General features: G+C 45.7%; 1 protein-coding gene across 1 annotated transcript in view; it reads left to right on the forward strand.

The window, feature by feature from the left end:
- The window catches only part of LOC144941840 (potassium channel subfamily K member 2-like), a 151,189-nt gene that overhangs the window by 51,247 nt on the left and 73,265 nt on the right, over positions 1 to 26,677 (forward strand). The window contains exon 5 of the mRNA XM_078868326.1: positions 11,874 to 12,034. Coding sequence (XP_078724452.1) covers positions 11,874 to 12,034 — 161 coding nt within the window. The remainder of the gene's footprint in view (positions 1 to 11,873; positions 12,035 to 26,677) is intronic.

The raw sequence follows: 26,677 nt of genomic DNA on the forward strand, positions 1-26,677 counted from the left end.
ATGTCTTGCTAATTCCACTACAGGCAGAAGAGTATCAACTAGAGGGAGTTCTAGAGAGCCACTGTAGAAGGTTTAAGGCATACTCTTCTACTCAGGGGTACCGCGGTGGTCAGATGTTCTCTCACTCACCTGGTATGCAGAAGGTCGTGGGTTCCGTCCCAATCCTCCCTCCTGTATGTTTGGCATTTGCCTGTTCTCTCTCCAGGTCCTACGGTTTTTTCCTCCACATATAGAAACATACTTTTAGATTATTTGGCTGCTAACGTAAATTCCCGCATTAGACGACAAGGAATTTCGTTGAGCTATCATTTGTGGCCGGGTTGCTTCTGAAAAAGTGCTAATAGCTCCGCGAGCTTTACCTGGGAAATAAAATAGTTTACTTCGGTTTTCGTTTGGATGTCTTGGAAGAGGTGGAAGTACCTTCGCTCTATTGTCATCGGCTATGCCGCAGCCGATGACCACGGCATAGCCGATGACTGCGGCGCACCTATTTATATTCATGCTGCTGGTGGACAGAGGTGGGGACAGGGTGAAGTCAAACTGGCAACGTCTGGATGGTGAGCGCTGTGTGCTTGCCGTTTCACCGTGGCAGCGTCCTATCGTAGTGCAGTTCTGTACGACAATGAACATCGAGCGTGGCGCTATAGATGATTCTCTGCAGGCAATTGGCATGTGGGAATGATGCGAGGTGAACAACAGCAATATTTTTTGCTGCTGAGCAGGAGACGAATTACGTGTCTTTGCTTTCACAAGTTTTCAAGGAGAAAAGTGATTCATAATTATTCTCAAAGGGTTGCTTGTAAATCGTTAAGTAGGAGTGCAGACATGGTAGCTAACAGATGTCTTTGCTTGCTCACTGTCATACTAATTGCATAATTTTTGCTTCTCTTCCAGGTAGTTTCGCATGTGATGGTTGAATGGAAAACACCCAATATTCACAAAGGGCAATACTCACTTCCTAGCACTGCAGCATAATTTAAACACTTCATAAAAATGTCGGACACGATATTAATCCAAATTGTTTTGTGTAGTTTTGGTGATTTTAAATCAGATTGTGGGATGCCACTCATCTCAACAATTGGCTGTGAGCCTGTCATGGAGACTCCACTCTCCATGGTGAGGACCAGCCCTTCCGTGAGACAGCCACAGCTGATGGCCCTCCAAGTGTTCGATAGCCATCACTCTGGCTTTTGGCTTGCCATCGAACAAAGACGGTCACTGCATCACACGTTTTCAGATGTGCTTTTACAGTCGTCTGGAACGCTCTTCATTCTGATATTATGTAGCCACTGGAGCTATGCCCTTTGAAATCTAGATTAAAGACTCATTTCTTTAGAACTGCTTTTTGCGTTATGTTTGCTATCCTTCCCCCAAACCTCCGATTAGCAAGTTTGGCTACGTTCGGAGCGAGAGAAGTGCAACCTACACACACATGAGAGAGCATGAGTGAGTCAACCACCTGACTGGGACCTGAATTTGTGACCCTTCCAATTGCGAGTCAAGTGCTGTGACCGCCGTGCAGTCCCATTGGCTCCTTCAGCAGCATTGCATTTGTGAGGATCCATGGCCAGTGAGCGGTGTGACTTGCATGCTGTCAACTACACGTGCACAGAGAGTTCATCAGATCAAGTAAGATGTTTTAGCGAATTGCATCATGAGAGATGGCGGTGACTTGGGGAGGCTTTCCTCTCCCAGTGGATAGATTATGGCTGCTGATGATGAGGGGCATGCATCTTGATGACATCACCGTTTACGTTAACTTGCACTCCTGCAGTCAGCTGTCGGCGACACAACAACGCTGCTGCCAATGAGCGCAGCACCACAATTTACTTTCCTGGTCTCTTGGGGTCTCATCTGGTAGAAAACAAGCAAGCAAACAAAAACACACAACAAGAACTGGAAACTTGAACCATCACTGTGCTGACGTTCACCGGAGCACAATGCCCTTCCCAGCTGTAGCCCTGCAGATAAGCACACATCTGGGCATGCTCATCCCGCGTGTCCCCTTGTACACAATTTAATTCTCCGAATAACATTGCACAGCCCATAAAATAAAGTTAGTAGCCAAGACAACCTCGAATGCAATTATGCTCCTACGGGGGACTTGTATTGGAGGCACGAAGGGAGTGAATCGGCTTCCAGGGTAGGTGTCGGGGCTGCATCATTGTAACCCCGATGTGTTCAGCATACGGTGCTAAAATAGTTCCATGAAGCGCATTTGCTGTTCCCATAACCGCTGCGCTGCAGGTGAAATGCTGGCATGTGCCTTCTCCAAACTAGATGTGCTCGCTCAAGCTAATTAGGAATACAAGAGCCACACACTTGGGTGTCTGTACCCGATCTGCTCTTGGGGTTTTGGGCAGAGCTGGAGAAGAGGGAGGCGAGGAAGGGAGAATGTGTCCCCTTGTCTTGCAGCCGTGTTAGACGAGATCGTGGTCTCATTCCCGCACTCTGTGACAGCTGGCGCCAAACTGGCACGCGCCCTCCTGCACGGCCTTGTTACAGCCTCGGTACCAATAAAGTTAATTCTATTTTCATTCCGATTCCGTTCCGATGACGAAATCGGACGTACATCATTGGTATGGGAAAGGGTTAACATCTTTAAAATGAGCATGTAAGTGGTGTTCACGAGTGGGGTCGAGCCACATCGTTCCCAAATGGTGAGCTGCCACTGATGTGATGGATGCCTCGGAGAGTGCCTTGGACGGGCTTGCTGCATGCTCTTAGCTTGCGTGGCACTCTCTCTCTCTCCCTCCGTCATGGCAATACGAAGCGAGCGTCCATAATACCCAAGCACAGAGGCCCTTCACTTTGTTTATTGCTTCTCAGGTGTCCCGTACTTTGACCTTTATGGTTTAATTTTGATCCCGGCCCTCACGCCTGTATATTTGGAGTTTGCGTGTCTCTCTTCCCATTGGTCGTGTGGTATTTTTCTCCAGCTCCTCTGGTTTTTCCCTCCACACTTAGAAACGTGCGCTTAGAGTATTTGGCTGCTAAACATTTCCACATGATAAGCCACATCGTTGAGCTATTTTTTATGGGCAGGTCGTTTCTGAAAAAGAGCTGTATAGCTCAGTGGGCCCTTCCTTGGTAAAATACAACGTTTGGTTTCGTTTCGGCTCCACAGCCATGATATGTATTTCCCTGCTCATTCTATCGCCTAACCCTTCCCCCACAGTGCTTCTGCCAACAGCCCTTTCAGTTGAATTGGGAGCTGGGGAGTCTCATCGTTGTGTAGTTTTTTCATAGCTTTAACATATTTCAGCATAAATTGTCTAGGGGGATTGCACGGCAGGCAGTGTTATGGTTAGCACACTGAACTTGCAGTCCAGAGGTTGCCGGTCCGATTCAATTTCCTGGCATGGGAGCTGAAATAATGGCCAAGTTTCTTAACCCCTGCCTCTGTTCACTCAAGAGTATAAACGGACACTCTAAGGCTCCCATTAGTGGAGGCCTTTCTGCCAGCAGTGGTGTGAGCAAGCAATTGCAGGGCAACACCTTTATGAAATCTCAACATTACAAGAGCCGCAATGCACTTGGTGAATACGAGACTGTGGTGGTCCTGAATAAACAACGTCGCGAAGCAGCAGTCCTTGCAGAGCCACCGCAGGTCGCCGACCCCTGACCTAAACTGTTCATACTCTCAACTTGTAAGAGGAAGCTATAATTAATAAATAAAAATCTTTAAATTTTATAAGTGAATATCCAACACCTGGCGGTGCACAGTTATGTTTCCTGTCTTGTGCTGACCTCAGAAAGTGAAACAAATGTTGCTCGTGAATGTGTTTACAGGCCCTCCTGCATGTGCTCCTGTGTTCTATCAGATGTAATGATTTTCCGGTGAGCATTAGACCCTGAATTGTCGAGCCATTTTGGACATGTTATGGGTGGAAGAACGGAACTAGATTTATCCGTTTGTCCTTACAGACCGGATCCAAGATACAAATGGGATTTGTGATGCGATATGCTGCTGAGAATGTGCCTTTTGGAGGCTATGTCCTGTCCCCTCGTCCCATTTTGTGTCCGCTTGTCAAATAAAATAGCGGCGATGAACCGAAAGGGGAAACCGTTAAACTAGGTCACATTCTAAAAATACGGAAAGCATTTCGTTCGTGAATGTTTAATTCAATATCGTGCCGTATCTCTCGTGAAGGTTGCTTTATGAATATGCTAGGGTGGGGTTTTTTTACAAGCATGTGCTTTTTCGATTTTTCGTCATGCCTGGCAACCTTTGTTTCCCTCGAATCATTCTCTTCTAACAAGGGGCTATGCACTGCTGTGTAAGATTTCTGAATGAATTCTGCAGTTTTACAATTTGACCGAAAGCACCATTTGGATAGGATTTGGGAAAATGACAGAAAAAACGATGGTGCATTTAGAATTATAACATCATTAAAAAGCAATTGAAATGGCCCACTCGCAATATCTCTCATAAATTGATTGCCGATGGTCATAAAGCATGGCCACTAATTATAAAAGGTTATTTTATATTGCAATTCCCTTCACTATATGGCTGTGTTTTTGTTACAAAATGTACAAGGTTACTAAGCATGTAATGATTCATGAATCAAAAGTGAATTTGTGCTAACGATTTATCGATTCGTGTCAGAATTGTTTCCAAATTTTTGCAAATGGTCTGCTTATGCTGCATGAAGGCTTAGAGGGAACAAAACTGTACAACGATAATTAACAACGGAGACGAACGTGAATTGTTTCCAGATTTGAATCGCAACCCCAAATCATGAAAAACTATTAATTAATTTACTGTGGTGAGGCAGAGGTAATAAATGATTATACTGGTAGGAACCACCTGGTTCCACCAGCCCACAGCGGATTATTGTGTCCGTCCATCCGTCGTGCATGCAAAAATGGGAGGGGTCGGGCTGGGTGGGAGGGGAGGGTGGGGATGGGCTGGGTGGGGAGGGTGGGGAGGGGCTGGGTGGGGAGGGGAGGGTGGGGAGGAGCTAGGTGGGGAGGGTGGGGCTGGGTGGGGGGTGGGAGGGGTGGGGCTGGGTGGGGAGGGTCTGGTCAACCCGTGGTGCCCTTATAAAACTCAACGTTTAGCCTAATCACGCCGGCTTGTGCCCGCCCTCAGTCGGGCATATTTGCGGAATACACCACGCCGCCGTTGACCCTGGCCATTGACCGAGCAACCCAACGTTCCTACCAGCTCCCTCCGCAGGAATGTGTTATACCTGATGGTTACTTTAATACACCATAAAACATTTACCCGAATTAAGGTGGATCCTTTACATATTATAAACCATGGGCACTACATTGTCAACAAATATTATTTTAAGCAAATTGCAAATACAGTATAAACCAAATTTAACATATAGAATTTTATCGATCCTCTGCTGGATTAAGGCCTTCCCATGTCATGCCAGTCACGGAAGTTGTTTGAGCGTAGTTCACCATTCTGGTCAGTGCAGGTTTGTGAAGGTGAGCGAGTGGAACCCAGGACCGGTTCAGGCGTCACTCACCACTGATCTTATACCCATGGCTGGGAATCAATCTTGGCTCTTTAGGATTTTAGCACTGGGCGCTGTCCGCTGGAGTGTGGCTACACATCGGTCGAGATGGTGCTAAGTCCATGAATTATTTAAGATTTCCGATATCAATGCTTTGGCAGAAGAAGACACAATCTGTAAAAAAAAGAAGATGAGTACTCTTGTGCAGAAGAGTTTAAACGATGGCCTCCAGAAACCCAGCTCTCCTGGGGCTTTTAATCCGGTCTGAATGGGATAACGCAGTGTGACTGCCACAGACGGTGTACGGCTGCATTGAGATGCGCGTCAAGAGGCAATGTCACTCACTGCCCCAAAGCTCACCCGCTCGCTCAGAGACGTCCGATTGCACATTTTCCTTTCGCTCTTCCTTCACTCTCACGGAGCCCCTCGAGTTATTCGCGAGCAGCAGACGGCCACCCGAGCCGCACTCAAACACTTTTGGTGTGAGTGGTGGAAATGCGACATTGCGGTCCTATTGTGGTGGGCAGACTCGCCATCACATGATCACTGTTGAGTTCCCAAACAGTGGCGCCGATTTCATCATCCTTTATCGTCCTCAGTCGCCTCCTTGTTACCCTTCTATGGCTACTGCCATGGTTACCGTTACCATGAACGTTACTCATTTATTCCTCCAAACATGCTGGGGAGCGTGTCTCGGGTCGTGACTGCTCCGTCTCACCCACACTACGCTCCTCAAGCCCTGCAGGCCCCAGCACTCCTATTGCTGCTTCTCTCCCCTCACTGCTCAACTTTGGAACCCCCCCCCCCCCCCCCATTTCGTCTCTTTTCCTAAATTCTAACTCTCTTATGAAAATGTGTCAACTTATGTCGTTTACACCTTCGGCCGTGCTTTTTGCTGCTGACCACTTAGATGTTTGGGCCTGTCCTCAGCAACTCTGATTTATATATATATGTGTGTGTGTGTACTTTAATAAAACTCCTCAGAGGGATGATTGGCTGAGTCATGCTGCCCCGATGAGACTTGAGCACACTGCTGTGGTGCCAACTGGCCGGACATAGTCATCATCTCGGTGACAAAGTTTCGATGAGCTCTGCATATATTGAGAAAGTTTTAGTATTTATTTACGCTGTCAGACAGGTATAAGGTCTATCCGCAAACGCAACTACAACCCAATGCGTGCTTGACCCAGTGCCAAGTTTTTGTTAGCACAGCAGGGCAGCCAGGCAAGGGCTGAGTTTGGAGCTTATCTCAGAGTCAATTTGAACTATTTCACACCCAACAGAACCCTTTTGAACTTAGAACCACAGGCAAATGTTTTTTCTGCCCGATCTCTAGCTTGGCAAGCAAAATGTGTGTGTTTAAGCCGCATGAGCTTGGCTGATCATATCGTTGCCTGGACAGTCGCTGTTTGTTCACCAGCTTTTCATATAACCTGTCTGTCATGTCTGGTGTAATTGTGCACACACATTGGCGAGCAATATTTGAAAATAACTACACTATTCTCTGATCAAATAACTTTTCTAAATGTAGTGTTAATGGAAGTATTGCTGTTAAGTCCGACGGTAGAGTAATGGACGTTCCCTGAAAAAAAAAGTTATCACGAGACCGGATATTTAAATTAAAAGCAATTTTCTTTAAAGCTTAAAGTTTCTTGATAAATCTCCACACATTGTCGCCTTCAAAATTAACTCTACACTGGCACCAACCCGTAAGAGTGGGGTTATCCGAGTTCAAACCTGTGTTAAAATCAATTAAAATTACATATTACAGTAGATATTTCAATCGGGGAGTCACGGTTAAGAAACCTCCAAAAATAACTTGTCCCTGTGACACAAAATGAAGCAGTGAACACACACGCTCCAGAACACAGCTGTAGAACACACGCTCCAGAACACACGCTCCATAACACAGCTCTAGAACACAGCTGTAGAACACACGCTCCAGAACACACGCTCCAGAACACAGCTCCAGAACACACGCTCTAGAACACAGCTGTAGAACACAGCTGTAGAACACACGCTCCAGAACACACGCTCCAGAACACAGCTGTAGAACACACGCTCCAGAACACACACTCCAGAACACAGCTCCAGAACACACGCTCCAGAACACAGCTGTAGAACACACGCTCCAGAACACACGCTCCAGAACACAGCTCCAGAACACAGCTCCAGAACACAGCTCCAGAACACAGCTGTAGAACACACGCTCCAGAACACACGCTCCAGAACACAGCTCCAGAACACACGCTGTAGAACACAGCTGTAGAACACATGCTCCAGAACACAGCTCCAGAACACACGCTCCAGAACACAGCTGTAGAACACACGCTCCAGAACACAGCTCCAGAACACACGCTCCAGAACACACGCTCCAGAACACAGCTGTAGAACACACGCTCCAGAACACACGCTCCAGAACACAGCTGTAGAACACACGCTCCAGAACACAGCTCCAAAACACACGCTCCAGAACACACGCTCCAGAACACACGCTCCAGAACACAGCTGTAGAACACATGCTCCAGAACACAGCTCCAGAACACACGCTCCAGAACACAGCTGTAGAACACACGCTCCAGAACACAGCTCCAGAACACACGCTCCAGAACACACGCTCCAGAACACAGCTGTAGAACACACGCTCCAGAACACAGCTCCAAAACACACGCTCCAGAACACACGCTCCAGAACACACGCTCCAGAACACAGCTGTAGAACACATGCTCCAGAACACAGCTCCAGAACACACGCTCCAGAACACAGCTGTAGAACACACGCTCCAGAACACAGCTCCAGAACACACGCTCCAGAACACACGCTCCAGAACACAGCTGTAGAACACACGCTCCAGAACACACGCTCCAGAACACAGCTGTAGAACACACGCTCCAGAACACAGCTCCAAAACACACGCTCCAGAACACACGCTCCAGAACACACGCTCCAGAACACAGCTGTAGAACACATGCTCCAGAACACAGCTCCAGAACACACGCTCCAGAACACAGCTGTAGAACACACGCTCCAGAACACAGCTCCAGAACACACGCTCCAGAACACACGCTCCAGAACACAGCTGTAGAACACACGCTCCAGAACACAGCTCCAGAACACACGCTCCAGAACACAGCTCCAGAACACACGCTCCAGAACACAGCTCCAGAACACATGCTCCAGAACACACGCTCCAGAACACACGCTCCAGAACACAGCTGTAGAACACACGCTCCAGAACACACGCTCCAGAACACAGCTCCAGAACACACGCTCCAGAACACAGCTCCAGAACACACGCTCCAGAACACACGCTCCAAAACACACGCTCCAGAACACACGCTCCAGAACACAGCTCCAGAACACAGCTCCAGAACACACGCTCCAGAACACACGCTCCAGAACACACGCTCCAGAACACACGCTCCAGAACACACGCTCCAGAACACACGCTCCAGAACACACGCTCCAGAACACAGCTGTAGAACACACGCTCCAGAACACAGCTCCAGAACACACGCTCCAGAACACAGCTGTAGAACACACGCTCCAGAACACAGCTCCAGAACACACGCTGCAGAACACAGCTCCAGAACACACGCTCCAGAACACAGCTCCAGAACACACGCTCCAGAACACACGCTCCAGAACACACGCTCCAAAACACAGCTGTAGAACACACGCTCCAGAACACAGCTCCAGAACACACGCTCCAGAACACAGCTGCAGAACACACGCTCCAGAACACAGCTCCAGAACACACGCTCCAGAACACAGCTCCAGAACACACGCTCCAGAACACAGCTCCAGAACACACGCTCCAGAACACAGCTCCAGAACACACGCTCCAGAACACAGCTGTAGAACACACGCTCCAGAACACAGCTCCAGAACACACGCTGCAGAACACAGCTCCAGAACACACGCTCCAGAACACAGCTCCAGAACACACGCTCCAGAACACACGCTCCAGAACACACGCTCCAGAACACACGCTCCAGAACACACGCTCCAGAACACAGCTCCAGAACACACGCTCCAGAACACAGCTGCAGAACACACGCTCCAGAACACAGCTCCAGAACACACGCTCCAGAACACAGCTCCAGAACACAGCTGTAGAACACACAGCTCCAGAACACAGCTCCAGAACACACGCTCCAGAACACAGCTCCAGAACACAGCTGTAGAACACACAGCTCCAGAACACAGCTCCAGAACACACGCTCCAGAACACAGCTCCAGAACACACGCTCCAGAACACAGCTCCAGAACACACGCTCCAGAACACAGCTCCAGAACACACGCTCCAGAACACAGCTGTAGAACACACGCTCCAGAACACACGCTCCAGAACACACGCTCCAGAACACACGCTCCAGAACACACGCTCCAGAACACACGCTCCAGAACACACGCTCTGTATAGAACAGTGAGCACATGCCCCGTCTAGAACACACGCTCTATATAGAACAGTGTGCACGTGCCCCGTCTAGAACACACGCTCTATATAGAACAGCCCGCGCAGTGTTAATTAAAGAGCTGTATTATTGTTGTTGTTGTTCTCTAGAGGTGCGTGCAAGCCCTTTGGTCAAAGCACCTCTGACGAGGTCCTCCCCAGACCGTGTATGACGTGAAGGGTCGCGTTTAACCAGACTTCACCCCATTGCTGCCGTGTCGGGTGGTGAATGCGAGGAGTGCAAACGTGAGAACATTTAAGTGGCGTACCTCTGCTGGAATAGATTGTGTTGTCCTGCCTTTTTGCTGCCCACAACAACCCCATCGCCTATAACACCTTGTAGGCATGGCAGTCACCCATCCCTACTCTTTCCTAGCCTCAATCCTGCTTAGCTTCTGAGATCTGACAAAATCGGACACTTTCCGGGTGATTTGGTTCTTTGGAAATACCCTGACAGTAACAAAAAACTGCGATCACATTACCAGTGATTACATTAACCTTTCCGATTAGGTGTACGGTATGTTAATCTAAAAAGTTTCCTTCAAGTTCATTTATTAGGTATAGCCCTGTGAGCCATTCGGCTCTTGAATCGGGTGCAACTGCAGCAAACAAAACATTAACAAGACACATCTTAAAGTGTGAGTGTGTTAGTGATGCCTGTAAAATTGTGTCAAAATTAACGTGAAATTATCAGCCGTGCAATTAACACCGACTTAAACTAATACCTGCTGTGACCATTGTAAAACTCAGGAGCTCACATTTTTTTTTATTTATTTCGAAAGAAGTTAAAAAAAACCCTACTTGCATTGAATAGAAGATAAAATTTCATGCATTATAGGGATTTCGAAATTATTGTTACTTTTGATAAAACATTAATGAGTTCCCGTCACCCACCCTATTCAGTTGAACAATCTCAGCCATGCGTAGCTGATAGCGTTGAGAGAGAAATAATTAAAACGTGGAGACCACTCGTCAAAATGATACTGCACATTTAACGTGCAGCTAGCCGCACAGTATCCGCTCGCTCTCGGAGAGAGAGAGAATGAATCAGAGGTGCACCGAGGAATCACAGACAAGCGGGAAGACGACGACGACACAGAGTGACACGGTCGCCCAAGCTCTGCGGTATCTATGTGATGTGAAGGAGTTGTTTTTGCCAATGAATGAGTGATGACATGTGGAAGGAAAGTGGAACACCCGGCGAAAGCCCACGCGTGTGGGTGGGGGCGCGCGGTGTGGGGGTAGGGGGGGTTGAGGCAGCTCCTCTCTGCCCCATACAGACGGAACACCTGCGGTCCACATTTTCTGTACTGCCTTCTGGCAGTACAGCAAATGGATATGGCACCTCGAAGTGACACCCCCTTGCCCACGACGTCTGTGTGATCCACCAACCCTCACCGCCTCCACAGTTCTGGATGTCAGGCGTGCGCCACCACCGCTCAGACAAGTGAGGGGAGTTTAGTTTTTGGTAGATGTCCAAATGTCAACTCGGGATCTCGGTGGCCCTGACTTCGGGTCGATGTTTCCGACACCAGCACTTGTCCCTGAAGCCACCCAGCTACCTCGTACGCTTTAGCAGCAACAAGCCGTGTTCGATCCACTGCTGGATGAAGTCATTGCCACCACACCCCCCCCCCCCCATGGTCCCCGCAATGCAATAATCCATGATGGGCCTGCACATGACACCGTCCCGGCGCTCCATCTCTGCAGTCGACGTACTCTCGATCACGATCCCTCTCCTGACTGCCATTCCATCACCAGTCTCATAGATTGGCCATCATCATCATCATCCCTTCCTGTTCATGCCCACCCTACTCCTGGTGTTCGCTAGTCCTCCTGCTGTTCGCTAGTGCTCTGCTTCACGTGCTCCTCTTTCTGTCTCTCGGACACTTTGTTTTTCTCAATCGTGGCACGTGATTCGTACTTTGTTCCCATGTCGCCCTCAGGGTTCGGGAACATTGCTCCCAGCACCAAGGGCGGCCGCATATTCTGCGTCGTGTACGCTCTGCTCGGGATCCCCCTCTTTGGCTTCCTGCTGGCTGGCGTGGGCGACCAGCTGGGAACCATATTTGGCAAGAGTGTGGCCAACATGGAGAAGAACAACACGGTGAGTTGGCTGGAGATGGAGACGCTTAAACAAAAAGATGGTGTCTCTCTCCCAGGGGCATCCTGCGAGAGCAGCGGTGGCCAACCGGCGTCCCCCGAGCTGCTTGCGGCTCTTTAATCTACCACGTGACGTAGAGCACGTGACATAGAGCACGTGACGTAGAACATGTGACATAGAACACGTGCCGTAGAACACGCCATCGCAGTCGTAGCAATGTAGGTCTCCTGTGTTGGGCCGAAACTGTCAATATGTAAACACACACATATACATGTACACACACACACATATACATGTACACACATATACATGTACACACATATACATGCACACACATATACATGTACACACACACATATACATGTACACACACACATATACATGTACACACACACATGCATGTACACACATATACATATAAGTGTACACACACACATGCATGTACACACATATACATATAAGTGTACACACACACATGCATGTACACACACATGCATGTACACACACATATGCATGTACACACACACATATACATGTACACACACACATATACATGTACGCACAGATACACGTTACAGGTTGGCCACCCCTGCACTCGAGAAGGGTTCTCGGTGGTTGTTGGTTGGATCACAGATGCATGAAATGTTCCTCCCTGTTTTGTCAGAAATCAGAGTGGTTCTGCTGTGCTATAGTTCAAGTGATACTCTCTCATATAAGCGCACAACTTTATCTCTCTGTGATGAACGCTGCACTTTACGTCGTTTTCATGCAGGGGGCACTGCAAACCTACGCGCCCCCTGCATGAACGACGGAGGCGCAGGGACAGACGGTCGATCGCGTTGGAATCGATCTGCAGACGGCGGTCTTCTCGCACGGCCAGCAGCTTTTATGTCGCCTTATCTCGATCCCGCAATCCCATGAAGGTGAAAGTCCGCATCGAACCGAACCCCCAGCAAGGCCATCTACTTAATGTTGAGAGAAAATTTGCACGAAATGTCGTTTTCAATTAAGTCTTCCAGATGTAAAATGATATAAGCTTTTAATGATGAAATAAAATGATCTAATTCAAAACAAAAATACAATTCAAAGATGTTTAATTTTAAAACTTCAAAACGGAGCATTGGGTGCTTGAGTGAATGCGTCGTTCACGTGAAATCTTTCTCGTGACTTTCCTGGCCGAAGGCCGTAAACGGTTGTGAGGGGCACCACAGGCGCCCCCAACAACCCCTCGTATATTAGAATTACTCTGTGCTGTGTCACCACATACACATTCACTTGTTTTCAGTCCATCGGCCTACTGGCTTCAAAGACAAGATCATCCAGCAGCATTTAATACTCTTTTACCCATAATGCTGTACAGTAACTAGCAATAGGTTTGTGTAAATTTATTATATTTAAGCAACGACTGGATACCAACAAAGGACTGATGCTGTTGTTTGTGCACTACAACTGTATGGACTTAAATGTTCCGTCCTCAAGATAATCAGTATTCACGTCACTTTGTTGAAGAAGGAGAAAATCGCAGACACAAAAAAATTAAATGACTCTGTGATTTTGGTCTAAAATGTAGTGGGTGTCTCTCAGCCGCGCCCCCCCTCCCCCCGCCCACCTTCATGGAGCAGTGCAACATCGACTAATTAACTTTGTCGCTGTTTATAGGACGATCAATTCAATAATTGTCTGGTTATTTCTTCCATTAATCATGAAGCTTTCGATGGCGATCAGAGACTTGTGTGCAAAAGCGTTGTGTCTGCGTGTGCGTGATGTGAATTTTAATAGCTAACCAATATCAACTCTGCTCAGTGCATCGTGTGACACTAAAAACAGCTACTCAAGATGTTTGTTTATTAATAGTTTTTTCTGTTACATTACTGTTTTGTTAGCAAATTAAACCCTTTTGAAGAGTATTACTCTTCATTTATGCGTAATGAATTTCCATCCAGCAATTCACTAAACAATGAATCATCCATTACCTCGCATCATACGTGCCCCCTAACCAAGTGAAACGAGGATGGAAGGACTCGCGCTAAAATAACATTGTGTATGTGAGGTGTCGCCATGACTCAGAGGTCGGAGCACTGCGTTGACGTAGCTGACATCCTGGGTTTGGATCCGGCAGCCCTCTCTGACTAAGCCACACTTCTCAAGTTTACTCTGTCGATGGTTAAATTTCGATTTAAAGCTTTCGTGACTGCAGGGATTCATCTTCTTGGTTCTTTCGGTAAAGTCACGTAGAAGGGAAGTAATACAAAAAAAACATAATAAAATAAAATAATTCTCACGACGTTTCGGCTACAACGCAAGCAGCCGTCTTCAGGTGAAGAATGAGACACTACCAAGCTAGGAGCTTATATATAAGCTGGGTTGGAGGAGGTGGAAGAGCGCCTTAACAAAAAGAATGTGCATATGAAGAGGAATTTAACATATTCATGGGAAATGCGTAGGAGGTGGGCGGGGGGGTTTCAAAGTCATATTATGGCCATGCATTATGCAGGATCAGCAGCACCAAGGGGGGGTGCAGGGAGTAGCATTAACAAAGGAAAGGCATGTTAATGATATGTAGCTGCAGTTACTAAACAACCACGTAGAAAACTAAAGTATAAACTACATAAAAAACTAAAATATAAACTGCATAGCACCATCAGTATACTTACTATACTCTACAATAAGCTGAGTTACTAACAGCAAGTAATACATTACAATTCTACGTCGTAAAAATTATATAATATGCTTCCATCTAAACTTTATTCTCTTACATCACACGAGCATATACCGTACTATATACTGCCATAGATAAACCCAACATTAAATTATATACTGTATTGCCATAAACCACCCTATACCTTATACATTTTAATATAACACTATGTATTATTCTACCCACCCTAATGTGTATCGAAATGGTTTATTACGTCCTTCCAATGATTGCTAAGCCAGAATCCATCTTCTCGGTTAAAATTGTCTCTGTGTTTGTATATGTGGATCGCCTCATGAACGAATCTCTCATGATAGCCAGATGGCTTGCAGAGAACCTCTGTCTTGGAGAAGTCAATGTCATGTGAACCCACTGAGTTGTAACAGTGATCTGCCACGGCTGAGGTGTTTGTCCTACTGTGTTTCAGGTCAGCTTTATGTTCACGGATGCGGTCCGAGACATGTCGTTTGGTTTCCCCAATGTAACTGCTACCACAGAGGCAATTTAGTTTGTAGACGCCAGGGTACTGTATGTCTGGAAGGTTTCAACGAGAACCTTCTGCAGCCAGGCCACCAAGATTATACGGCTTGCCAAAGATACATAAAGAAGATACACCTCTTCGTCCCATTGTCTCTACTATCAACTCCCCCACCTATAAATTGGCTCGTTTATTGTCTGAAATCCTACGGCCTTTCACTGGAAAAACCACCTCTGCGGTACTAAACTCTACTGACCTGGTATCGACAATCAAGGGGATTGCCCTGTCCCCAGTCGACCTGCTTGTCAGTTTTGATGTGGTTTCCTTATTCACCAAGGTTCCTGTACTTGACACCATCGCAATCATTGAAGACTTGGTTCATCAAGGACTGAATGCTGGGGTACCCCCCCCTGGTGAGACACTGCTTAACCAATACATACTTCACCTGGAATGAAACTTTCTACAAGCAAACTGAGGGCACCCCAATGGGCTCCCCCCTATCTCTGGTTGTAGCCAACATCTTCATGGAGAAATTTGAGACGAACGCCATCCAGACTGCCACTCTACGCCCGACCTTATGGAAGAGGTACGTAGACGACACTTTTGTCATCTGGCCACATGGCCGGCCTGCTCTAGACCAATTTCTCGACCACATCAATTCCATACACCCAGCCATCAGATTCACCATGGAAGTGGAAAAAGATGGCAAGCTACCCTTTTTGGATGTCCTAATCAAAAGGAGACCTGATGGTTCAATGAGCCACTCTGTCTACAGGAAAGCCACCCATACGGATGCTTACCTAAAACCGGATTCCAACCACCATCCATCCCAGAAGAATTCCCTCATCAAGACTCTATATCATAGAGCCCAATGCATCTCCGACCATGAACACATTTCCAGTGAACTCAAACACGTACGCCAAGCTCTTAAGGCTAATGGTTACTCCGACTACACAATCCGCAAAGCCATCACTCCAACCATCAAGAAGGATCATGTTGAGGAGCCTTTCAAGACCATCACCTTACCCTACATTGCTGGGGTCACAAAAAAGATCTCCAAAATCTTGATTAAACACAAGATCCAGGTCCGATTCAACACAGTACATAAAATCCGTGATCTGGTACCGTCTGTAAAAGATGTGGTTCCAGACATACAGTACCCTGGCGTCTACAAACTAAGTTGCCTCTGTGGTAGCAGTTACATTGGGGAAACCAAACGACATGTCTCGGACCGCATCCGTGAACATAAAGCTGACCTGAAACACGGTAGGACAAACACCTCAGCCGTGGCAGATCACTGTTACAACTCAGTGGGCTCACATGACATTGACTTCTCCAAGATAGAGGTTCTCTGCAAGCCATCTGGCTATCATGAGAGATTCGTTCATGAGGCGATCCACATATACAAACACAGAGACAATTTTAACCGAGAAGATGGATTCTGGCTTAGCAATCATTGGAAGGACGTAATAAACCATTTCGATACACATTAGGGTGGGTAGAATAATACATAGTGTTATATTAAAATGTGGTTTATGGCAATACAGTATATAATTTAATGTTGGGTTTATCTATGGCAGTATATAGTACGGTATATGCTCGTGTGATGTAAGAGAATAAAGTTTAGATGGAAGCATATTATATAATTTTTACGACATAGAATTGTAATGTATTACTTGCTGTTAGTAACTCAGCTTATTGTAGAGTATAGTAAGTATACTGATGGTGCTATGCAGTTTATACTTTAGTTTTTTATGTAGTTTATACTTTAGTTTTCTACGTGGTTGTTTAGTAACTGCAGCTACATATCATTAACATGCCTTTCCTTTGTTAATGCTACTCCCTGCACCCCCCTTGGTGCTGCTGATCCTGCATAATGAATGGGCATAATATGACTTTGAAACCCCCCCGCCCACCTCCTACGCATTTCCCATGAATATGCAAAATTCCTCTTCATATGCACATTCTTTTTGTTAAGGCGCTCTTCCACCTCCAACCCAGCTTATAGATAAGCTCCTTGCTTGGTAGTGTCTCATTCTTCACCTGAAGACGGCTGCTTGCGTTGTAGCCGAAACGTCGTGAGAATTATTTTATTTTATAATGTTTTATTTTATTTTTTATTTTATTACTTCCCTTCTGTCGATGGTCTCACGATTTATTGCACGAGAAAATCTTAATATCACATTTTGGATTTCCCTTAATTTGGCTCAATGATAGCTCCCGTGACTAAAATACCGGTTTCCTGTCATGCAACAAACACCACAGTCTACGAGCAGGGTGTGTGGGGACGTGCGCTGCCTGTTGTTCGGTGACAGAGCACATGGGTTAGCAGTGCTGTGTGAGATGTCCAATTGGATTCTAAATCTCATGACGTGACACCGACAATGCACCGGGAACACAAGACGACAATAAGCTCGGGTAGAAGCAGGGTGGCATTCTGTTAAAAGGCTGCGTATTGATGTGAACACACAAGTGCATTTTATAATTATTCGACAAGCAATGCGGAAACAAACAATTTGTGGCATTTGCGAGGTCAGGACCCACAAGTGACCAACCGTCTGTGTAAGAACGTCTGTGTAAGAACGTCTGTGTAAGAACGTCTGTGTAAGAACGTCTGTGTAAGAACGTCTGTGTAAGAACGTCTGTGTAAGAACGTCTGTGTAAGAACGTCTGTGTAAGAACGTCTGCGCAAGGACGTCTGTGTAAGAACGTCTGTGTAAGAACGTCTGTGTAAGAACGTCTGCGCAAGGACGTCTGTGTAAGAACGTCTGTGTAAGAACGTCTCGGCTCTTGGATTTGTGCATTTTGTTTTCAAATTAAATTCCTGCAGAGAACAGGGATCCGTTTCCGCCTGATGTTAGTGTGCGCACACTTCACAAGCCTATTAATTTCATAATTACAGGAAGTGGTTAAGTAGTTTAGTTTTTTGAAAAACAAATTGGTTAACTCGGAGAAGTGGCTCCACTAATATTTACTAAATATCTGTGTGAGGAATTTCAAATACCTTTGGCGGGCAACACAAGAGCACACTCTCCCATTGTCACTGCAAGAGATTCATGCAGGGACAGGAGTGACTGAGTGGACTAAAATCATAAACACATGGTCGCCTGGTCAAGATATGTCCCTCTAGTATCCGATTAGTGCGACTGAGATGCTTGTAGTGACGGGATAAATAGCGGGTGTGAGCCTATTAGAATTGGTTCGCCTCATGTGGCCGTAGGTCATCAGAAATTAAGTCGTGGGCCAGATCCACTCCGTGGCCCAGATCCACTCCGTGGGCCACAGGTTTCCCAGGCTGCTTTTGGGGACATGGGGGTCATAAGAGTAGCATTGGTCACTGGTGCTGAGCTCTCCTTCATGGTTCATAGGTAGGGTGGCTGCTACCTCTTAGGTACAAAAACCAGGAAACATCATGGGAAGAAGAATATCGCACAATTCCGGAAGAGGGGAACACTACGCACGAATGCATTGTCTGGAGTGGTGGACTATTACGCAACTGACAACAACTGGGACTCTTACCATCTCTGGAAGACTTGCATATTTCCCAGGACAGCAGCTACCTCAAAACGAGGATGATCCTGGGAACACCAGGACAGGTGGAAATTCTAAATGTTGGCCACAAAATGTTATTGTGTGAGCTTAGGGCCTACTCTGGCCATCATTATCGCTTGGAAAGTTTGCTCTCGGCAATGAGGCTCTTTGATGTGGATTGCAGTGGTAAAGAAATTAAGTGCCTTTGGTTAATAACACTCGTGAAAAGTGTGAAAATTACTTGGCATTTTCTACAACATCACATTAAACTGTCTCTCCGGAGTTGGTCCCATTTGCTATTATCTGTTGTCAGACGTGTCCAGAGTCGCAAATGGCATCGCATTAATGGTCTGCCCGTGACGTGGAAGCGTGATGAAGTTGCGTCTGAAACATTGACTGCACGTGTGAATGTATGCCACATGATATCCTGATAAAAAAAAAACATTGTTGAAGACGCGTGCCTTCTGAGGCAATGCAGCCACGATTACAGATGTGAGTAGCCTTGTATACTGACGTCTCGTACAAGAGTATTAGATGTGGTGTCATCGTTGGCACAGTCTTGGAATGCCAAGACATTGGCCAGGAGACATTGCAACAGCAGTGATTCTTGAAACCATTTGTGCAGAGCCTTGAGTGTTACTTCCTTGTATGCATGTGTGAGGTGTCTCCAGGTTCATGACTGGAATTGGCCAAATATCTCAATGCAGGATCCTCATGAAAAGGAGTCTTAAGATTCTGTGAGGCTTTTCTGGATAGGCATTTGTCTGTAGATGTATCATTAAAATCAAGTCAATATGTCTCCCAGCTTGGATGCATTCCCATAACAGGGAGCTAGCTTATCGATAGCACGACCGCTGTTGACTTCCCACTAAATTGTCGTCATTTTAATCAATCCAGAAGACGTGAAGAATACGTCAACTTTCGACTGTGATTTGAATTCTCCCCTTGTGTAATCGTCGGGGTCAAAGTATTATGCATTGCACTTGCAATGGAGAGACATGGCAGGCACTGCAGTGTGAACAGATATATTTCTCCTGCACTGAACAAACATCGTCAAGAAATGATCACGTGCAATCAATACGAGGAGCACCCTGGAGTTTTATGCCGGAGTTTGGATAATGGAATGTTTTTCATGAGTGAGCTTGATGACCACATCACAGTTGGTTGGGTATCGTGGGGAATATATTGTCAATAAATACAAGTGTAGATCGAGTTGGCCAGTGGGGGTTTGTTTAACACGTAGGCTTTATATAGTCGCCAAATATCTTGCTGCGAAGCCTCTCAAACTGTGAGATCCATGCCCGACGTGCGTTACCAGATTACCAAGAAAATGTGGATTTTTTTACGAGTGTGGGTGTCACTGAAGAAGAGACAATATGTCGACCAACGTTTGACCCGGCTGAGAGCAGCAAGGGCCCCTGGTGAGGACGAATGTGATGGAGCCCAACATCGGTGTCAGCCGGAGCATTCATCAGGTGCTCACAGAGTCGCATCTCGCATGGCGACAAATTCCCGTGATCGACCTCTTAGACAAAGCTCGCCTGGTCGGCCCCTGTGTCCATCATACTGATTAAGTCTTGCAGGAACATTGCGAATAAAGTGTCTTTGTCCTCAATGCAATGTTACCCCTGCCGCTGCAATGGTTAGCGCACTGGAGAGGTCGCCAGTTCCATTCGATCTGCTGGAACAACGGCGTGAGTTTCTTAAATCCTCCACAAGCCACCCTCAGTCGTTGTCCACTCGGCAGTCAAAATGGATTCGTGACAGTCGATCAGCAGATTGCGCGGGTAGGGGTGCTATTATTGGCACTCCAACGTCTTCCAAAGGTATCAGACCAACGTGGAAGAGTCGGCCAATAATATCCTCGAGAAAAGCTCTCTAAAGCTGCCTCCTCCAGTGTAGGGGCCTTCCGCCAGCAGTGGCATGAGCCAGCAGCTGCAGGGCTGCGCCTTGAGGTTCACTTCAGTGGAGACGTCAAGTTTGATGCCCTGTCCGAAAGAAAAATAAATCCCAAGACTCCTTTTGTAGAAATGAGAAATTGTATAGCAGGCCATGGTCACGTATTATTATTATTCTACACAGTCCAGGCTCGCTGGTAGGTTACAAGGGGTCCCCTTCAAAACAGGATTTATGGCGTTGCCCTCTATAGAGATGCAATCACGCGTATGATGATATGTGTTTATGGATATCTTCGTGTGCTTGACTGCTATTTACGCTGTGCGTATGTATCTGTGTGTATGCTAACATTCCTATATGTGGGGAGTGGTTGTGTAGTGGTTAGCACATTCATTTCGATGATCTGCTCACAGCCAACATGAGTGGTGAATATCTGAATCGGTCCTGGGCCTTCCCAAGGTTGACTCAGGCTAAATGGTGGCAGTATATAAACACAAGCACTGGGGGAGACAAAGTTGACCAGGCGTGGTGCTGTCCACACAACACAGTCGCATACGTGCACCGTGTTGGCCTTCATAGGTGCTCGCTAACAGCACTTGCCGCACAGGCTGCATAGCCACATGGGCGATCTCTGTCTTTGTGTATGCTCATATACACTGCTCCTGGACACTTGTTTACTTAGACGCAGGAATAGTTCACCGTCATAGTGACTTTGTAAAGATGTACAGTGTATGTAATCCATTCAAAAGACCATAATGTTCGCGCAATTTGGTGTCTGTGTAATCAGTGTGTTCTACAAAGCTATTGGATCAAACACAATAGAGCACAGAGGGTCATGCATCTGTTTGGCACTCGACCAGTTGGTGTGCATTTTATTTTTTCCGTTATCTCTGGCATAAGTAAGATGCGTGCGTGTGACGTTGTTTTCCCCCCTGCTCGATCGTGGTCACTACGTGAGCGGTTTGAGATGACAAACACTTCAAGACTGTATTCATATTCGTAGGTTTTTTTGGTAAAGTCACGTAGGTAAAACATCAAAATTAATGAAAATAAAATAAAATAAAACAAAAATCACGACGTTTCGGAGGCAACACAAGTCTCCGTCATCAGGTGGGACCGTCACAGCCGAATTAGCTGCTTGATGCAGCTAATTCGGCTGTGATGCAGCTAATTCGGCTGTGACGGTCCCACCTGATGACGGAGACTTGTGTTGCCTCCGAAACGTCGTGATTTTTGTTTTATTTTATTTTATTTTCATTATTTTTGATGTTTTACCTACGTGACTTTACCGAAAAAACCTAAGAATATGAATCCTTGCGGTCACGAAAGCTTCAAATCTACTTCAAGACTGGCTGCGCAGAATGTGTGACTCATTTCTCGTGGGTGGCTCTTCCGTCATCCCCTTCCTGCTTGCGTAGGTCGTGCGATGCTGCGTTTATCTGCGGCCGCTTCAAGCAAAGCAGTAGAATCTCGGCACCAATCCACGGCGTGAACGTGTTCTATGGTATTGACATTCAACGCTTCCCTTGACTTTGAGCTGGATAAATACAATTTAAGTTTTGGAAAATTACGCTTTTGTTCATAGATACCCTTTCTTACGACATAAACTACTGGACATCTATGCAACTACTGGGCATCTCTAAATAGGAGCTACATCGCTCATCAGATTCCTCAAGTATATATACATTTTATGATTCTGAGATGTTTAAAACACTGATGTAATAATAAATTATATCACTTTATTAATCAAATATTTGGTTGCCCATGAAAGCCAATATCTTTTATTGCATGTGTATTGGTTTCGTTTATACTTAAATTGTATTCTGGATGCAAAAGACATTCAAAGTGAATTAAGTTCCATGAAATAAATATGAATAGAGGTGGCTGGTTGGGCCTAGAGCTGGTACCGCTCAGATCCCAGTTTTAAATCCAGATTGTTTTAGCCGCTTGTGATGAAACTGGGTTCTCAACTGTGCCGTTGATCATGTCAGCTTGGTCACTAATGGCGTCACGAAAAAAAACATCATGTCAAATGTCGTCTTTTATTTGGTGAAATCTCTATTTTGAGATTTCTTAAAATACATAAATGAAATGTTTTGACAATGGCCGATCTTTGGGAGAGAACATAATATATTTCTTAAGGTAGAAAAATACCTCAGAAGCACTTTATATTTTTATTTATTAAATCCAATACTTTATGTTGATCGATGTGATGGTGAAATTGACATTTGTTGTCCAGAGAATCAAGATTTTAACTTGTAATGCTCCATCACACCACCCCCGTATCAATAGGCGATTCCTATTAGAATGCATGACTTGTTCTCTAGAGCATGTCCGGATTTTATAACAAACACTTGATTGACAGTCGAGCTTGAAATAAATAGATTGAGAATCATAGTCTGTCCTCCAAAGATAGGCGACACACACAGGCATCTTCTAAAAAAAAGCTTTTGATGGGTATTACCAGTGGCTCAAGTGAAGCATTTACATTCTTTTGTGTGAGCGTGTGTGTGCACACGCAAACACACACCACACTGATACGTTTGTATATTTGTTTGTGCTTGCCTGAGTGGGGGGGCATCCTTGTAATGGTTTTGTTGTTAGTGCACTCAGCTACAATCTCGGTGACCTAGATTTGTCTCTGTGTCAGTGTACAACGGCACATGGCAGGCAAACCTCGGGTCATCTTGACCTGAAAATCAGTCGATTTCCCCATCAGCAGTGCTGGGAGAGGGTGGTGGATTACCATTGAAACTTAACATATTGCCTCTCTCCACAGTCTCAATGTGTGCCACACTGGACCACAAAAGAGTTTCCGTGAAGAGCGCTTGCATGAAGCACACTACTCGTAGCTCTCCGGTGTGTTTCGGGTTGTAAGGCACCGTGCCAGGCAGGATGTCTGATGTCATCCCCACGTGCTGGGAGCTTCATCAGAAGAGCAGAAAGATGCCCAGTTAGGTGGCACTGTGGCTGTGGCACGAGACACACATCTGGACAGTCGCTGTGGTGCGTATTCTAACTTGGGGTCCACTCAGTCAATCACGCTTTTTGGTCCAATAACATTCGTACTACTTCGTGGGAAGTTAAAAGTGGTCATTCCTCTGTAGGAATTGATGCATGCCATGGGAATGTGGAATTTCCACCATAGGCTCAGGCACCTCAGCAGAGCGAGGAGCGCCAGCCGTTGCACATCTGAGTACATTGGCATTTTAACGGTTTAAAATAAAAAAGTTTTTGCACACCTGTGTGTGTGTTTGCCCAGGCATTAATTAGGTAAGCATTTGGATGCAGAAATAGAGCCGCACATTTTAGTCCTGACAGTGGAGAGTCCCCCCAGGACTGTTGAGCTCTATTCAGCAGCCAGCAGTGGGGTGAAGCTTTTACATGAGAGGGCGCCACTAATGGAAACCCAAAGGCATTGGTGTAGTTTTGCAATAGGCAGGGAGAACACTACTAATGAGCCTAAAGGTGTCCCAATACAGCCCAGCACATATCAGATATACGAATTGTGACCCAATTTATTTGGAAATAAACGTTTTATTCCTGCCACAATAAACCATTTTGGTTGGAAACCTAGGGTACAGTGCATGCCATCTCCTCCACATCTCTCTTTCTTTCAACGCATCACATTTTGACTTGCATACTTTTCAGAATAAGCAATCTATATTTTTCAAGTCAAGGTCTCAGGTGCATGATTGTCAGTGAACTGTGCACTGAATGCACTATAGTTTTGTGCTCAAATCATGGGTTTTTGTACAAGATAAATATTGACCTATTCTCACTATTGTTGTCAAGGTTGTGAAACATATCTGCCAGGAGGCCGAATGGCGGTGTTCTTTATGTGAAGTGAAAATGAACAAATAAATAAAAAATAAAGTCTAGCCATTCTGAGTCCAACAACGGATGAAGTCCTTCCCATGGTATATCGGTCATGGGGTTTGTTTACCATACTTCATCACATTGGTAAGTGTCGGTTGGTAAAGGGGGGTGAGGGGAGCAGTGGTGTAGTGGTTAGCGCTACGCTACACTACAAACCAATTCGATTCCCGCTTACGACCAACACCAGTGACGATTATCTTAACCGGTCCTGGGCCTCCTCTAGGTCTACTCAGCCTCACATGAGTACCTGGTGCGTTGTGTAAACATCGCCACTGGGGAGACAAAGGGTGTGGTGCTGGCCACCGACCCCCTTGTGTCCCGCGCTGGACTTCATAGGTGCTGCTCCCTAACAGCACTTGCTCCAACAGTCTGTTAAGGCGACATGGGGGATCTTTGTCTGGTGGGAGTGGTAGAGGAGGGGCACAAGGCCAATTTTGATTTCACTTTCCACTTATGTCAGCCATGGCCAGGAATCGAACTCAGGTCGCAGCACAATAACCACTGCACCACTACACCGACCCTTTTTATTTGACTTTATTAACATGAAAATACAAGTTTAATGAAATTATAGTGCTGCTTGCAAACTATGTGCATGGTATTTACATATAGATGATCTGACCTGCATGTCATTGAAATTGTGGAAACGCCCTATTCGGAAACTTTAATTTAATAATCAAGTGAAAATGTATTTTCATTTAAGTCACTAATATAAATGGTATGAGAACCGTAAAGTCCTCTGGTTGTAAGAAACCAATACATGGTAGCATCAGTGAACAGCATATGTATGCTTGTTGAAGGTCTTAATTTCAAGGTATAATTTGCATACTATAATTCCGTAGACAATTTTACAGTGACAGTGCCACACACATGAATGGGCAATTTCTAAGCGTGTTAAGTGATCCTTGCTTTAGACGGAAATGCATTTATCTTCCTAGCCACAGTGAGTGTTGTGATTAAGTGTTAGCAGCCCATCACCAAAACGTTTTAAGAGTGGGATGGCTACACAACAGCCCATCCAGTAAACTGTGACATGCAAGAAAGCCAGGAGGCTGGACTTCCAGATGATTCTTTCATATGTGGAGATTCAAAATGCAATTCTGTCTATAGATGGTTTTACCCATTATACTCCACAGCAACACGTAATGAGTGTGTATACAATTGTTTTTGTTCTATTGAACATTGCCCAATCGTTTCGAGATGGCATGCTCCTGCTAATGATATCTGGCAACCCAACAGCATTTGTTTAACAAGCTTGACTGCTGCTGATGTGGACTGATAAGGTCGAAATCGGTGAAAGGTTTTCTTGCTTAAACAAATGTTGCTTGATAATATTGGTCTAAAAGGCCAATGGGCTGATGGATTTAAAGAGATGTTTCATTTATATTTGGAGGACACAATGCTGGTTTTACTTGTATATGCGTTGATCACTTCCAAGAATAATTACCCAGTTGCATTTAAGAAAAATACTAATTATACACTAAAAATGATAAAAAGCAGGCGATTAATTATATACCACGAATCAGGCAGTGGATTTTTTGTTATTCAAAGGGTTTTCTTACCCAAAAGAGTGAGGGCAATGCTCATCCCCCAACTGGTGGGTTTCGACAAGAGTTGTCAACTCTCTACAACAACAACAACAAGAGTTGTCAACAACTCTCCACAACAACAAGAGTTGTCAACTCTCTACAACAACAACAAGAGTTGTCAACAACTCTCCACAACAACAAGAGTTGTCAACTCTCTACAACAACAACAAGAGTTGTCAACAACTCTCCACAACAACAAGAGTTGTCAACTCTCTACAACAACAACAAGAGTTGTCAACAACTCTCCACAACAACAAGAGTTGTCAACTCTCTACAACAACAACAAGAGTTGTCAACAACTCTCCACAACAACAAGAGTTGTCAACTCTCCACAACAACAAGAGTTGTCAACAAACTCTCCACAACAACAAGAGTTGTCAACTCTCTACAACAACAACAAGAGTTTCAACAACTCTCCACAACAACAAGAGTTGTCAACAACTCTCCACAACAACAAGAGTTGTTAACAACTCTCCACAACAACAAGAGTTGTTCAACAACTCTCCACAACAACAACAAGAGTTGTGAACTCTCCACAACAACAGCAAGAGTTGTGAACTCTCCTCAGCAATAACAAGAGT

Source organism: Lampetra fluviatilis, chromosome 25 (assembly GCF_964198595.1).
Source record: "Lampetra fluviatilis chromosome 25, kcLamFluv1.1, whole genome shotgun sequence".
NCBI classification, from domain to species: domain Eukaryota; kingdom Metazoa; phylum Chordata; class Hyperoartia; order Petromyzontiformes; family Petromyzontidae; genus Lampetra; species Lampetra fluviatilis.